This window comes from Limulus polyphemus, unplaced genomic scaffold (genome assembly GCF_000517525.1).
Source record: "Limulus polyphemus unplaced genomic scaffold, Limulus_polyphemus-2.1.2 Scaffold2023, whole genome shotgun sequence".
In the NCBI taxonomy this organism is placed as follows: domain Eukaryota; kingdom Metazoa; phylum Arthropoda; class Merostomata; order Xiphosura; family Limulidae; genus Limulus; species Limulus polyphemus.
The window spans coordinates 166,742-184,178 of record NW_013667633.1 but is presented as its reverse complement, the minus strand read 5'-3'; the positions used below and the strand labels follow the sequence as shown (position 1 = coordinate 184,178).

Genomic DNA, 17,437 nt, shown 5'->3' with positions numbered 1-17,437 from the left:
CACTACGGAAAGAATTTTTACCGAAATTATCAAACAAGCAGATACGTAACAATATAATATAATATTCATTCTAGTTCAGCACATATTATGATTAAACCTTAGATAACCGTCACCACTTTCATCCCATTTGAGATTAAATATGTATCATTGTTTCAATTAAAATAGCAGTTTTTGATGTCTTCACTTACAAATTCATAGAAAATGCTCTTTTTTATTTCATTAAACACAAAAACATATGTTTTCTTTGTTGGAGTTTCTCTTATGCTGTTTGCATAATGATGTATCTTACCTGTTGCTTTTGTTCTTTATTAATACACTCCAACATTGCGATTCGATCACTGGATTCTTCTAAAGTCAAGCTGATGTTCTCACGTTCCTCCCCTAGGCTCTCAATTCTCTGTTCCAGATCATATTTTCTCTCCAACAAGATATCAATCTAGTAGATAGTTAAACTATTATAGGTGGATAGTTTGAACTGGTAGTAGAAACATTATGGTATATTTTGAATATGTACCATCAAATACATGCAATCAATAAACGTTAATCTGATTTAAATATGATAGTTAATATCTGTAAGTCTTTATATACTGCATTTTTGTAATATATAACTATCTATGTATGGAATTATTCAGAATTTATTATAATATTCTGTGATCCACTATTAAATAATAAATAAATTACTGGTTATGTTGTTTGAAAGAAGAGCCTATCAATAAAAAAGCCACCAGAAGTATGCATAATTATATTATGATTATAATGAAAGTGTCCATCATTTAAGTTAATGTTAACTTTCACTTTAAATGAATAATCAGAAACATATAAATAAGCATATACTAATGAAAAGTTGAAACTCTTTTTTTACCATCTCATGGTGGAAAAGGAGTATTTAAACTATTTTTACATTCTTAGAGGAGTAGAGTAATAGTACTTGGGTTCATGGGCTACAAATCCATGTGTTAATTTTATAATAGTTTCTATAAACTAAAAGAGATATACCACAATGTGCTATTTATTGAATATATTTTTCATTGTTTTCTAATAGGATTTGATGGGCTATATTTACAAGTTACATCTGTCTATAAAACATATGAGCATGCATGCATAGACAGCAGAGCTCCTTTGTATATATCATGTTAATCCACAAAAAAAATCAACCTAGCTAAGGGAAGTAGTTAGCATTTACATTCCTGTTAAAAATAAAAATAAAATTAAAATTAAATATAGCAGCACACATGGCGTAATCAAACAAACTATAGATTGCAAATTCTGAGAAAGAAATAATTCTTCCTAAGAACAAAAACTTTCAATATATAATATATCCATGTTACTACAATCTTCAAAACCAAAATGATTTCCCTTCTATAAAAGCAATGCTAAAATAATTAATTATACAGGAAATTCCTCCTAAGTTAAATTTTTTAAACATGGAGTCACTTGAATATCCTTTCTCTGCATCTTCTTCACATGAGTGATGATCCTTTTATAATAAGAAGACCAAAACTGCAATGCGATGAAAATTTTTAAACTGCTATTAGTACTACTTAAGTACTACTCATCATAACAAATCACTCTAAAGAACATTTTAGACAAATGTTTTCAAAAACAAATCCAAATTTTTATTATTTTCTACACTATCAACATTATTCTCATACAGCAAACAAGCCTTTTCTTGCTTTTTCAAAAAATATGAATGTTAGCATTTTCCTGAACTGTAAATGTATTTCCGATAGATACTTCTGCTTACAAAATGGCTTTTCTCGATTAGTACTGCCCTCTATCAGCGCAAATTTCCAATGCTCACCACTAGCCTTCCACCTCCCACTTCTGCATTTCTACATGTAAATGATTATGAAGCATCTCTCCACCAATAGGAGTGTGACACAACCCCCTATCATAACCAGCAACCTCTCCACATTTGCACTCTTTAATCACTTCGAGATTGGTCAGAAGACCTACACCACATATCACCAGAAAAAGGAAGGCTGGATGGGAACTGTGAGAAGAAGTAAGTAAGTATCTATTGGAAATACATTTTCAGTTTAGGAAAATCTTAACTTCTGATACAATAGCTTACCTCTTCTCAATAGCTAGAATCCCACACTGAACTGGTGGAGAGCCAGTGAAAAAATTATCCCCCTTTAGGAAGCACCCAAAGAGAGACCAGGAGCTGTGGAACCAAAAAAGAAAAGATCACACCTCAGTGGGAGACAGCACAATATCTGATCCAGGTATACTTTTCCCTCGTTTATGACTGTGTCTTGAACATAAACGGTGAAGAAATCCCATAATACATATTCCCAATTAATAGGACCCCTGGGTGTTAAGTGGTTAGGGTGCAACAGAATGTAGTAGTAGTTTGACCTCATCCAACACTTGGTGGAATCTGGAATTGTACAATAGTTCTGCGGTAGGCAGAGGATCACCTACTTCTTCACCTCGAAATGGAAACTGGTAGGGAAGACGAGCTTCTGTACCGAAATTCATCTCCACTTGCATTCATTTCCAACCCAACCCACACCTGATCCACCACAAACTGACAACCAGTGGATGGTAGGAAGGAGGAAAGCCCTGGTGGGATGACGTCTCCAGTCCAAAACCTGGTAGCAATTGGGTGTGCTTCTTCCAGGTCACACACAAGTGGGAATACATGTAACGTGTCCAGCTACAACCAACAACAGATATATCAGGAACTGACACCTATCAGATGGTAGGAAGATGGACCACAAACCTGGAGTGCATATCCAGTCCAAAACCTGGTGGCATTGGGTATTTATCATCCAGTCCACAGTAGGAGGAGGAATATCAGCCAGAACACATGAAAGAACTTAGTTAACTGGACCATCTCCAACCAAAACCTGACCCCCTGGAAACCACATCTGGAGGATGGTAGGTAGGAGGAACATCTCAGCCTGAGGAGCAAACTGCAATAGATATGTAGATATATCTATATACATATAGTCATGACATGGCAAAGTGCTTCAAAAAAATCTGGTGGGATCTGGAATTCTACATTAGGTCCGAGGTCGGAAGGGTGTCACACCATCCACACATGATTCTAATCATGACTGGGCCACCTCCAACCAACACCAGACGCACTGGGAATGTACATCTGGAGGGTGGTAGAAAGGAGGAATGCCACAGTGTAAAAAAAGTAATCTGTCAGACATACATACATTAATACAGCATAGTGCTACAACCAAAAGAAACCTGGCAGTATCTGGAATTGTACATCAGGTCCATAGTAGGAAGTGCTATATGCCAGCAACACCCACAGAATGCCACTACCTTACTCTCAATTGAGTGGTATGATGCATCACTCAGGAGGACAGGCCTCCATGGTCCATCACCCCAGTGGCTAGTAACTGGTAAGTGGCAAGGACTCCCATACTCCACTAGAAGAAGGGAGGGAAAAAGTGTTGGAGAGTTTGGAGGACCACATCATTGGAGATAGTGCAATAGGTGACTGAGATACCCTATTTTGAAAAGCAGAGCTACCAAGTCAACAGAGTTGATCAACTAACACCCAGTGGCATCTGAAATTGTACGTCAGGTCTGCAGTTGGAAGAATCTCAAAGCCACATAGCATCAGAGATGAGCAACAATCCCTGTCTGCTTTATTCATGTGTATCCATGAGTGCACATTCTGGACAAACATATTTATGAAGCAAAAGACCACTAGAGAAAACTATTAGCAGTCCTACATAACACCCCATCTCTACAGTGTGCATTACCTAATCCTGTGACATAATTGTTTTGGCATAGATGACAATTGAATGGAGACATACAACCAACACCTGGCGGCATCCAGAATTGCACATCAGGTCTGCAGTAAGAAGAGCTACAACATAATTGACATCAAGCATGGTCACATGATGGACAATGCAGATTTTCAAAAAAAAGTATACCTGGTCAAGCACCACTTACCATAGAGTGAAATCCACAATACGCTAGCAAAAAGGTCCCTGTAAATATAGAAATAACAAAAATGTAGTAAAGAAAAACTTAGTTTAAAGTATAAAGGAAGATATCGACAAATTTGTGAGCAAAAACAAGCACGTACATACAGTATTACTGCCAATCAGGAAGTGATTAATGAGTGCAAATGTGGAGTGGATGCTGGTTACAATAGGGTTTGTGTCGCAATAGGGTAAATGTAATTATTTACATGTGGATATGCAGAAGCAGGAGGTGGAAGGCTAGTAGCAAGCATTGAAAATCTGCACCAATAGAGGGCAGTACTAATTGAGAAAAACTCTTTTGTGAGAGGGAGTAAGATATTGTATCGGAATTACAGTTCCTAATACTGTAACACATCTTCTACTTTTTTAACCACACTTTTTCTTTTATGATTTTCTCAGGTGCATTGATTTCCCTCACAGGCAGGAATATTAACAACAGATAGTAGTGGAAATAGCAGAAAATTTTATATGGAATTTATTCTGCATTTCTGACTCTGATTGAGTTGAATAAAGAAACCAAACACTGTGTAAAATAAAGTGTAAAGTAATCTTTATTGCCATTCAAAAGAAAGTCAAAGCAGATTATTGCAAAAAATGCAAATCTGGAAAAAGTTCTTGATTAAGAATATTTGAACCTGTCTAAATTTAAGAGTTCTAATTTGTCATGATATAAAAGACTGTTTGGTTTAGATATTATTGATTAATAACCAGGTTCATACTTTTAACTTTTTTCACCTCAACATTCAAAAACAGCTCACTCAGAAGAAGATTGTCTAAAGCCTTAATGCTTTTGGAACACCTGAAAGTAGTTCAAATGAAGGCAAGTCCAAAACTAACTTCAGAGTCCATCTTTGTCATTCTAGCAGTCTCTTTTGGCACTATTTCTAAAATTTTGATATATTTCTTGCAAGCTGGGAACCAAAATTGTAAAGATAATTTATAGTACACAGTACTCAAGGTGACCTCACCAGTCTTTTGAAAGATTTCACTACCTTTCTTACTCTTAGATCTAAAATCCTTATAAATATAATCCAGAACTGTCATTTTTATTTTCACCCTGCTGAACATTCAATTAAAATTTCAGGGCTTTATTAACTGACACACCTAAATGTTTCTTTTTCTACAAAACAAGAAATATCTAACATAACAAGAAAGTCCTTTCCTAGTTATCTTCCCAACATCTCAGAATCCAACCAAACTGCTGATATATATAAAAAGGAACAATTGAGATCCCAAAACAGACTCCTGGGAAAACCTTCTGAACACACTCTCCAAGTGCAGAAATACACATATCCTCATTCTTTCTCAAATGCATTAAACTGGCTAATTAATACCTTGTGCAGCATCTTAGGAAAAATTGTCAAAAAATCATAATACATAACACTGATTGATGTGCTCTCACCCAAAAAAAGAAGCTCCATCAAGTTGCTGAAATAAAAACTATCTTGCTTTTTTCCAAAACCATGTTGTCAAATATTAAATACATTCCCACTTACCAAATGCATTTCTAAATAATATTTTCCAACATCTTGCTAACGACAGAAATAAAATTAATATGCCTATAATTATTCATCTTTTTAAAAAACAAAGATCAAAATATAATTTTGCAAGTTGTAATGGAAAAATATAAACCTTTCATTGTACTTAGTATGATCAATGAGAAAGAGACAAGAAATTTAATTTAATCAATTACAAACATTTGTAATCAATAATCAAAGTAATGTAAAAGTTCTGCTTCTTGTGCAGCAAATATATTGTAAAACGTAAGGAATCATCTTACAGTTCAATTTAGATGAAAAGGGAAAGAGATGAGTAAACATTTACCTCTTCTCTAAGCCCTTCCAGCTGTGAAACATGGTCTGTGAAGTTTGAACTCCGAACAGTGAATTGTTGTCTGAGAGACTTCAACTGCTCTGTCAGCTGTTCTTCTGACTTGGAGGCCTGTAATAATATCACTATTTGCATATTAATATTAACAAAATATAGAATAATCGTTCAATTTAACAAAGTTAACCTTGAATGTAAAAACACACTTAGGGTTCTGTCATAAATTCTTAGCCAATAACTTGTTACACTTTCTATTGGCTATATGCACAAATTAAACCATTAATATGACAGAAACTTTTAGTCAGTGGTGTAGTGCTAAATTTTAGTGTTCGAGTCAAGCTCTGCCAAAAGTTGTCAGAACTGTGACATCAGCATCAGGGTAAAGATCTCCAAAATCTAATTTCAGTTCTTGTGAATCCATTTTAAATAAAGAAAATATGTGCAGCACTAATTATTTAAGACAACTTATATTACTACTAAATTGAATACACTTATTTTACCGAGAGAAACCAAGACTCAACGTTTTTTAAATTAAGCAGCAAGGGGGAAAAATAGATACCATAAAGAAATCCGGGTGTTAAAACAAGTTTTAAAAATGCATATCTTATTAATTTACTACATATCTAACTCCTCTCCAATTTTAATAACTGTGACTTATATATTGCTGTGCTCAACTCCTATCCTGCCAATATATATATATATATATAAACATCCTACATTGTATATTATGTAAATAATACGTCTTTTACAAAGTTTTCCAATGGCACAGCTATAAGTCTGAGGGCTTACACTGTTAAAAACTGGGTTTCAATACTCATGGTGAGAATAGCACTGAAAGCCCATTGTGTAACTTTGCGCTTAACGACAAACAATTTAAAAACGTGTATGTTTTATACAAACACATTTTAATTGCAAAATGTATTTTATTACGTTTCAATACCATATTTGTTTGTCTTAATAACCATGAGATGTATGATGAAAACATTTCTCCACTTTAACATTCTAATATCTGCTCTTGAGGTGAAGCAGTTCCCTGGTGCCTGAGGCCAGCTTCTGAGGGAGAGTAACAGAGTTTGTGTGTGCTTGTTAGTCTGTGAGAGCTCTACAAGTGGACTTGCGAGATCACAAACATCCAGAGTGTTCTCTGAGAGTTTGGTTATGAAATACACTTATTTCAGGTGTAAATTGAATAAGTTACTTTTTATATAGATATTTTTAGTTTCTGACTTGTTGGGAATCAGCTCCAAGTTCACAATGCCATAGCAATGCTCTGGTGCATTCCAGCAGCACCACATTAAAAGTTCAGGTAGTTTTATATGCTCTTATGTAGAACCTATCAGACTATGTTTATCTGAGGTTTAACTGTTCATTTTATTCTTCTATTTTTGTTCAACACCTTTCCTTATAATCTGATATTAAACAACAACAAAATCCTACATTGTCGACACTTATACCATATCGATTTTCATCACCTACACATTCATCATAATCAATCATCACTTTTATCTTCTCACATCATCTGGCCAAAGAGAGAGTGTAACCTCTGTTGGCCTGCCAGCCTATTGGCTGGAAAGTGGAATGGAATCGAGTCTTAACGACCCAGCGATTTATAGCGGTCACCTTTTGTACCAATTAATTGTCTCAATCTGCCATTAGTTTTTTGTAAGTTTGAAAATATGTAACTTTTGTAAGTGGTATTTAAAATAGTTACCTCTCATTGGTATGTCATTCCTTTCTCTCTCTTTTAAATTTCATTGGACTTATATATAATTTATGTATATATATATATACACACAAGCTTATGCAGCATATGGGCTAAATGTTCTAGTCTTAATCTATTAGTCTGGATTCAGTCACACCCGTCTGTAGTTTAGAACTTCATACTAGAGAGAAAGTATTTAACTTTAAGACACATGACTATACATCGCACAAGTTTAAAAAATTTCTGTTAAAAAGGAGCATTCAATTAACTTGTAGCTAAGCAACTGAATACTGATTAGAGTTAAAAAAGATCGAACTTGACGCTGAAATTTATTATCACGGTAATTTCTGTCATTATTAACATGTTACAAACAATCCACTTTACACACCTAGGTGGTCTTCAGTTAGTATGATCCCAATGAGTCAGCGGTCAGTTTACTGACTTACAACTCTAACATCCGGAGTTATACTTCCGTGGTGATTAGGCTTGTTATGAATTTCACGCAAAGATACACGAGGGCTATCTGCGCCAGCCGTCCTTAATTTAGCAGTGTAAGACTAGAGGGAAGGCAGCTAGTCATCACCGCCAACTCTTGGGCTACTCTTTTACCAACGAATGGTGGGATTGACCATGACATTATAACGCCCCTACTCCGTGGTGAAAGAGCGTATATCGCATGCAGGCTATGTGTAGCTTTGCCCTACAATAAATTAAATATCACTTATTTTGTCGTCGCCGGAAATCAACATGCTTTATTATCATTATTTTAATTATGTTGCAGGTTAAAAAGGTGAAGTAAAAATGTAATACTTTGAAAAAAAGTTCAATATATATAGAACACATTAGACAAATCATACATATGTTCAATAATTCAGAAGTTCGGCAAGGACGTTCAAATGACAGTTTTTATGACGAATCAAAATGAACATTATGAAGTTTACAAATAGTAATAGTTTTTACTTTATCTACTTCAGCTTTGAAGTACGTATACTATCGAAAGTAACTGATCAGCAATGCTTCATTGGCTGCTGTATTGCGTGACCTCTTTAGTTGAAATTTCCTGATGTATAATAATACATGCTACAAATTTTAATCAGTTACTTTTGGTTACGCTTGGTTCTTGATCATTCGTTAAATAGATGACATGTGAACTCTACATATCATTGACAATATTTTTCAAACTTCATAAAGTTAAATGGTCATCCATTCAGCATGCTGACTAAAATTTAGATTTTTTTTTCAACTAAAACCCTATATTCTCCTTGATAAAAAACTATGTGTCCCTTGAATTGTCCTCTATTTTTATCGTTTCTCGTGCAACATTCCTTTTGTTATTTTAAAGTCACCACTGTTTCTTTTTCAGGATTTCGTTTCTTATTGCATTTTCTATTTTCCCCCTTTTCTTGAAAAAATAATTTTGTAGCATTGATGATTTATTTATGGCACCAAAATAAACAATAGTAGAGTCTGGCTTGCTTCATCTTTGTTGGAAACAAGTTTCTGCCTCATTTGGTAAATGTGTCAAGCGTGTCTCTGTAAGGGTGAATATCTCTGAGCTACCTGAACCAAAAGTTTACAACTTTAATCACTTCAACAAGTACAAATGTGTCAAGCGTGTCTCTGTAAGGGTGAATATCTCTGAGCTACCTGAACCAAAAGTTTACAACTTTAATCACTTCAACAGGTACTGATACATAAATATAGTTTCAACAACTACTTGTAATTGAAATACTTGTTCATTACACAGAGACGGCGCTAGACATAAAACGATTAAATCATTCCTCGGGGACCCCAGAAGCTCAATGGGCCCTCAGTCGCGGGAATTTTTATTATTATTTTCATCAGAACTTTGACTTTTGCCTGTGTTAGAATCATAATCATTTGAAAAAATATTTTCAATGAAATCGATCATAAAATAACATTCAGTAACGAACTGACATTTAAATATTGTAGCAGCAAGACCACAAGTGCGGTGCGCATGCGCTGATTGGTGATAAGTGCAATACACGCACAGTGTGCATGATTTGGGAAAGATACAGACGTAACGTTTTGTGAAAAGAATAACTTTTCAACAAGTGCATTAGTATTTCTTGTGTTTATATTTTCGGAGGTTTGTGGAAATAGTGCAATTAGCACTTTTTTTTTTTAGTGGGCCCCAAAAGTATTCCTGACAAGGGTCCCCAAAAGAGCTAGTACCGCCCCTGACATTATAGCAGTTATCACAATTAAAAAACAAACAAACAAACAAACAAAAAACTGCATGTAAGCATGTCCAATGAATAAAGAGAAAGACATTCAAAATATTTTTTTTTATTTTCATGGCACATCATACTTCGTCAGATGAAATGTATTAAAATTAAAATTTTCTTATGCACGTAATTAGCAATTACAGCAAATACTTCTTTCAACATATACGATACTTTAAAAACATTAAGATAAAAAGTACAAAAGTTATAATAAACGGAGCCCGAACAGTTGAAGAATTTAAACTTCCATTCTTCTTCAGGACAGGAGTAAACCGGGAAACAAGTAAAGAAAAATGAAAAGTTTTATATGTGACATTTACAAACTGTAACAGAATTTGAAAAAAAAAACTAGTGCAAAAATGATATATACAGACGAAAAATACATATATAGATATATCACCGTGTGTGCAAAAAAATAGAATTGTAATTTTTTACAGTAAATATATATATATATTAAAATAAAATATAGTCGAGAAAACTGGTTTTCAGTTGAATTTGAAGAATGTCCAAGAAAAGTTATTTAATCTCAAGGCCATAAATGGAAAATTATTACGGTTAAAACATATCATTTAATGTAAACCGCGTAAGTTTGATAAAGTTGAAAACTTAAAATAACAAGTCACATTTTCGATCTGTTGGGAATTTGAAAACTGAAAACTTAAAATGGCGTCTAATTCTAATTCTGTATTTACATTTTAGGCTTCAGCATGTTTAATGTTAGGAATTAAGCTCTGAGCCAATAACATTAAAGTATGGCTTGCGTAACTGATTTCGGAGCACGTAAACGTATTTTAATCTTCAACAAAAAATACAGTATTATAAGTCTCGCAGAGGGTCAGTGATTAGTTTACGGACTTACAAACCCAAAATCTTTACTTTTTTTTTTAGCGATATTTGAATTTCTCTTGGTCTCGAGCTTTTACGAAAGACCTCTCACACACAAGGTGAGTGCTCCATCAATTGACGTAAATGACTAGTCATCTAGACAGTAGATAGCCCAGTGGCCAGGTGGTTAGGGCGCAGATAGCCCTCGTGTAGCTTTGCGTGAAATTCATAACAGACAGCCAAACAGATAGCCCAGTATGTAGGTTCGCATTAAAAATAACAAAACTAAACACTTAAATAAACTCATTAACAGGGCCGGGATGACCGGTGGTGCAGCACGTGCATTTTCACAGGGTGGAATGTTCTTGGGGGCAACAAAACTGAATATCAAACAAGAGTGAATCCTCAATAACCGCGTCACTTGAAATTCTTTTAGGCAGGATTAGAGTAAACTTATCTATGAGACCTTTTTTTTCTTTTTATTAGCTATATTTTTGTGCGCCAGCAATACCAAGCGTTGGGCGCGTGTATTCCCGATTCATTTTTATTATTCATCAGGATCCCTACCAGCTTACCCTTAAATTGAAATTCTTTTAGCAGGATTAGAATAAATTAATCTATAAGACCTTGGGCGTGGTCAAATACACCAAATGAAAGAGTCTGACCTCCAGAGTCAAACTGTAATTAGATCTCCAATCGTTCAAGAGATGACAGAACTATGAGCTAAAAGTTTGTACTTGAAAAAAAAAACAGACAAACTCGGAGCCGTTCTTTGAGCCGCTATGCCACGGTTAAGAATTCATTGTGGTCACCAGCTGCTCTCTGGCCTAGCGCAAAATTCCCCTTCAGGGAGAATCGGTATTCTAGGGCAAAGCATACAGCTATAGTATAATACTATTGTTGCCTACAGATGATTCACAGAAAATTCGTTTGGAGGCGGGCGGCACATTCAGTGTTTGCACAGAGCGGCAAAACACAAACATCCAATTTCATAAAGAGATATTGTTTGTTTAATTATTGTTCAACACAAAGCTACACAATGGGCTGTATGCGCTTTGCCCACCGTGAGTATCATAACCCGATTGCTAACGTTATAAACTCTCTAGCATACACCTGAGCCACTGGTGAGCGATAAGGAGTTAATTTATAAAAAAAACGAGGAACAATGCTATAATCACCTGCTTCAGGACTAAAATTTAATTGTTTTCAGCATTTCGTAGGATCAAATATTATAAGTTTATATCTTGTATTGAAAGTACCTGTTTGAATCTTATTATTTATTCTACGATTCAGTTTTTCATTTAATTTGTTACATAATATTATTTTGAATCTTCATAAGCATTAGTTTTTGTTGTACTATCTGTACTGTCCTGCTACCCGATTCTACAGCTACATTAACATGTGCCATAGTAATTTATCGCAGGTGTTAGCCTACTCTAATGTTACACTGTCTGAGCCATAGGCATAATTTTCACGGGGGACATGTACCCTATTTTTTCAAGTATAGAATACCCTATGTATACCGTTCCCAGATGGGTCAGCTGTAAGTTTACAGACTTACACAGTTAAAATCCGTGGTTCGATTCCCCACGGTGGAGAGAGTGCAGATAGACCGTTGAATAGCTTTGCATTAAAGAAACTACAGCCTAACTACAAAAACTGCTCCCCACACACTTTTAAAAATCAAATTTACGGCAGTGGTCGGAAACATTTGATGGGCCTTTATTGGTCATAACATGTTGTTAGGGGCGATTGTCTAAAGTTTTGGGTATACAAATGATAAATTCATCAATGTATATTAAATCTACGACAATACATGAAGCAAACAATTAATGTTTATGTGTTCCGTATGAAAAGTATTTTCTTTCCTTAGTATTAATTTCATTAATAATATTGATTGGAATGTTTACTATGTGTATTTTTATTATTTTAATGTTTTTGTTATTATATTTTTATCACAGAAATTATTTTGCAATGCTAGCTTAGGGTATGGATTTGGAACTAACCTAAACCTCCTAAGCTGGCCGAATCTCTCAATATATTATCGGGTTTCCTGTCGAAAACATTGTTAACAACGATGCATTCAAAGCTTTATAAGACAAAACGTAAGAACAACATATTTAATTACTCTACTCATTACTAGGCTGGTTTTTAGTTTGATCTAAGTAGATAGCTTGCCTTCATCGGAAGTTAATATTAAATATCTCACTAAAACTTTAGAGGACGTGTCATTTCTTTCAAGGAAATGTTCCCAACCCAAAATACTACTGTAAGCTATATTTTTAATGTTTTAATATAGATGCTAACTAGAGGGCGTATGACATTAAGATCAAATAAGTTTAAAAAAGTAGTCCCAGAATACCTAGAATGTTCGTGAATATTAGTGATCAAGATACTTTACGAAGTGTCTAGAACCAAGACTACTTTATAAATATGAGAATCAGTGAAGCATTAGGTTAGTTTTCGGTTGGTAGAGTGCCACTCATTCAGTGAAGTATTTGGATCAGTATTAGTTTACGTTTATATCCAGTTACTCGATCGATTAGCCGTACAATTGTACAAGCAAGTTGATTTGTTTTGTAGGTTTGTCGTAATACTATTAGAGAGTAAACCTCTGTTGAAAGTGAAAACGTTATTTGTGAAATTAGGTCTACAAATACAACTGTGTACAAGTGATAGTAGCCTGTAAGTTAAGGAAGAAATAAACTAATTTGTTATTATTGCATGAGCTAGATTGGCCTTATTCTTACCTAAATAATTTAAAAGAACAACGTTACAACAATACCTTGAGTCTCACTCACCTGCTTTAGAGAAACAGCCAACCTATGATTCTGTTCCTGAAGCTCTCGAACTATTTTACTCTTCTCTGTCTCTGTCGACTTCAGCGACACTTCGTGGCCCTCGAGTTCATTTTTCAGCTCTGCAATGTCAGCCAGAAGTTCTGCCACGCGACTTTCATATTCTCCTTCCACTGAATCGAGTTTTCTCTGAAGGCCATGTTTTTCCTGCTCCAGCAGCTGTTTAATGGGAATTATAATTATATGAATATAACATGTTTATTTTCGAAAATAGATTAACCACTTGATCAAAGTCAGTATAATAAAAAATCGAAACCACATAACAGCTAATAAAAACATAAATACAGACTACTATATAGTGTCGTAATCTAAGTTCTATAAGCGCTGTATAACTATCTTTTCGCATGCATTTCTCGTTACCATTAAATTAATTTGATATTTTATTACAGTAAATGGTTATTAACAAAACAAAAAAAAGCGTCATATCATGACAGCTGACCTGATGATGAAGCTAATGTAATCAGAAATCTGTACCAGTAACTGGATTCGCAAAATCACGATTAATTATCATAATGACGTCTTCCGTGACTATTGAACTCGATGGAGAGCTTACTCAACCAAAATTTTCATACTTGCAATGACTTTTCGACCGTTTTCTGGTTATAGGTTGAGTTCAATCGTTTATAAAATATGGTTGGACACCAGACACACTGAACAGTTAAGTTAGAAATATACTACTGGTTTTATTTATACTAAACAACAACGAAGCTACTTGGTTTAAACCCAATGAGCTAGGACAACATGATACAGCTCTTGATTTTTAAATATAAAACAGATATTTTACTCTGCAAGATACGTCACATAATTATGATCGTTTTCTTTATTAACAAATAAATAAAGAGGAAAAAAAAACAGATTAACCAAAACTTTGAAGCTAAGACTAATTCTATCTACCATGAAAAAATGAAGAAGCAATGAAACAGCATAAGCTCAAACAATAACGAGGTTAAATCAAAGATTATATCCACAAGGATTGACGTGGTTAGTTTAACACTGTCCGTCAAGAAATAAACGCCAGCTAAATACCTAGACATGTTTATAGATAAGCTTAACTTTAGCAAATCTAATTACCTCCTGTTGAGTTTATTATAAGAAACTAGTTTATGAGTGACAGAATATTATAACTGCAAGATTGTTTTACAGGAAAAAACAACAAAGGGCTAATCTACGTCAACATATTTGTTTCTTTATTAGAAGTGAACTCAAATAATATGTGTCATATGGGAATTGTGCATGTACATTATTCCAGTGCAATGCAATAAATGTTGTCTTCGCTGTTCCAAGTTAGGCACGACAAAATGATGGCTCAGGTGGTAAGCCTGGGGGCTTATAACGCTAAAATTCGGGGTTCGATTCCTATGCTGTACGCATCACAAATAACCCATTGTGCAGCTTTGTGCTTAACAAACAAACAAATATTGCAGAAAAAATGGTGCTGTAATTGTATGGCAGAGACGGGTGATATCCATATCAGCGATCTCTGTTATAGGTTTACTTCAAATTAGGAAAGTTTCTCTGATTATTTTATGCTTTGAAATTAACCGTGTCCACCTTGCTTGCTGCTAAACAAGGAAATGTATTCGGGAGGTTAACTAGTTTTTAAAAATACATCATGTCATATGACAAAACAATGACGTAAGAAGCCTTCATATTTGCACAAGACCAGACTTCTTTTGGGTTATTTCAACTAAAAACCCAGATTCTATTCATTTGTTAAAATTCTCCCCCTTGATTCATGTAGAACTATGAAGAACGAAAATGACTTCCCTGCTACTTGTAGCGTTCCTCTTGAACTATCTGTTTTTCTTTGATTTTGCAGCTTCACTACCATTATTTTATAGAAATTTGCAAAAGCAAAGTTGATCTTTTTCAAAAAAAAATGCATTTAGTTTTACAGTTTCAACACGAATCATGAAAACTAATTTTGTATTTCAGTGAATGAAAAAAAAATTAAAGAAAATAACTTTAGTTAACTTACATATCAAAAACAAATCTCCCCAGGCGGACTTTGGATATATTATAGAACAGAATATTCTGGTTCTAATGATACAAAATACAGTTTAGTACAAATGTTTTACAGATATGCCCTAATTTTAGGGTTCAATGACCATTCTGACAAATAGAGGAAATTTGTTTTTGAGCAAACTGACTTCTCGTCAACAGGTTCGTGGAAAATTCTTATAATAAAAATTCAGGAGTAAATTTTGGTTTCTTCATAAGAATAGATTTTTTACCAGTATTACAATCGTGTTAACATATGGTTAACGACTCCAGAATTTATTTTAATGAAGAAAAGAATATGTATGGAAAAATAATCTTATATCGTATAAACACAGGAACCTTTAAGTATACATACTACACAATCTTGTTGTCCTCAAATTACATGTGTACATATATATATATATATTCTTCTCTAAAAGCAATAAGACGGAGATAATGAAACGAATTTCAGAGATGGGCCTAACATTAATCTAAATGGAAGTTTTTACCGAAGGTTCAAGTTTTTATCGGTTGTAAATTTTACGTGTGTTGTAATTATCGCAGAAATATTTTATCAGAAAGAAAACGCCGTGAAGAATATCACACAAAACTCGACGGTTTTTAAAATAATTTTTGAAGTTTCTTTGTTTAAGCGCAAAGTTTCACAAACAGCTACTTGCGCTGTACCATCTCAAGGATTGAATCCCGAATGTTAGTTTTATAAACTCTCCAACTTACCGCTAAGCCACTGGGGGCAATAATTTTTTAAAGAGCTTTGATACAACATTAAATATAAACAGATGATTCTAAATTAATAGTATTTAGCATTCCCTATCGGTCTGTTGAGGAAGTAATGGAGTTTTTTGAATGTCGAGTTGTCTTTATGTGCTACATTCGAGTGCAAGATTTTAACCCTCTATTGCACACTGTAACATACTGGTATTTACTTAATACATATTTGAACGCTTCAGTTCTGTAGTTGAATGCTTTTACTTCCAGGTACAAATCTAAATATACCATGGAATAATTTTTGTTACTTCCTTGATTAAACAATGTTACTTCCAGGTAACGCACCCTCACCCATTTATAACTTATCAAAATATATTTCACAAAAAAAAAACTATTTAAGTATGAAATTAAATGAAAATGTTTTTACACAGTATTTTCATGATGTGTGAAATAAAGGGTTAAATAAATGCAACGAATAAATCACGATATAAAGGACTAAATTATTTAAGTCATTTTGTAATTAACTTCTCTAATTCCACGTATAAATAAACAAAAATATTTTCAGAGCGGTTTAATGGATTGCGAATTTTTATTGAATTATTCGTAGTAATTTATTAAGTTCGTGTTACCAGCGATTATTTGTAAATACACAGAAAGTACATATCTTTCCAATTAATGTAAGTATTATTGTGTGATATGTTTAAGTACACTTATACAAGAAGCATTTCAGACGTATGCTACGCGTGTGTTTGCATTCTAGCACGTCGTTCCCATGGGAACAAAAGAAAGGTGGTACTGCCCTGACCCCTAGTGATCTGTTGTTAAACAATCAGTAATTGCTGTTATGTAATGTTTCATCCAAAATGTCACTCTTTACACTCACACTTATGTGTACATTATTAGTACGTTTTAATTTGAAATCACCGATTAATTAAAAAAGGTTCAACAAGAATAAATGTTATTAGTAATTAAATTATATGCAGATAGTTCGAAAAATGGCGTGCTAAACATTCGGCGAATTACTACAGCTTTGCCCAACAGGAAAATACAAACAATAATCAATTGATAGAAGTCCCTCGGAGGGACAGCGGTAAGTCTACGGAATTACAGCGCTAAAATCATAGGGTTTGATTCCCCTCGGTGGACACAGAAGATAGCCTGATGTGGCTTTGCTATAAAACACACACAATCACATACACAATTGAGAGAAAAATCCAAAGATACTTTCTGAATGAAGGCAAAAATATAAAATAATGTAAATTATTGCGTATGCTCAGTAACCACGTACATTTGTTACCACATCGTATTAAA

General features: G+C 34.1%; 1 protein-coding gene across 1 annotated transcript in view; it reads right to left on the bottom strand.

Moving 5' to 3' along the window:
• The window catches only part of LOC106465698 (bicaudal D-related protein homolog), a 69,144-nt gene that overhangs the window by 11,322 nt on the left and 40,385 nt on the right, over positions 1-17,437 (bottom strand). Inside the window, exons 2-4 of the mRNA XM_013925935.2 lie at positions 13,361-13,576; positions 5,784-5,900; positions 290-436 (exon numbers count right to left, since the gene is read on the bottom strand). Of these exons, the coding sequence (XP_013781389.1) occupies positions 290-436; positions 5,784-5,900; positions 13,361-13,576 (480 nt within the window). The remainder of the gene's footprint in view (positions 1-289; positions 437-5,783; positions 5,901-13,360; positions 13,577-17,437) is intronic.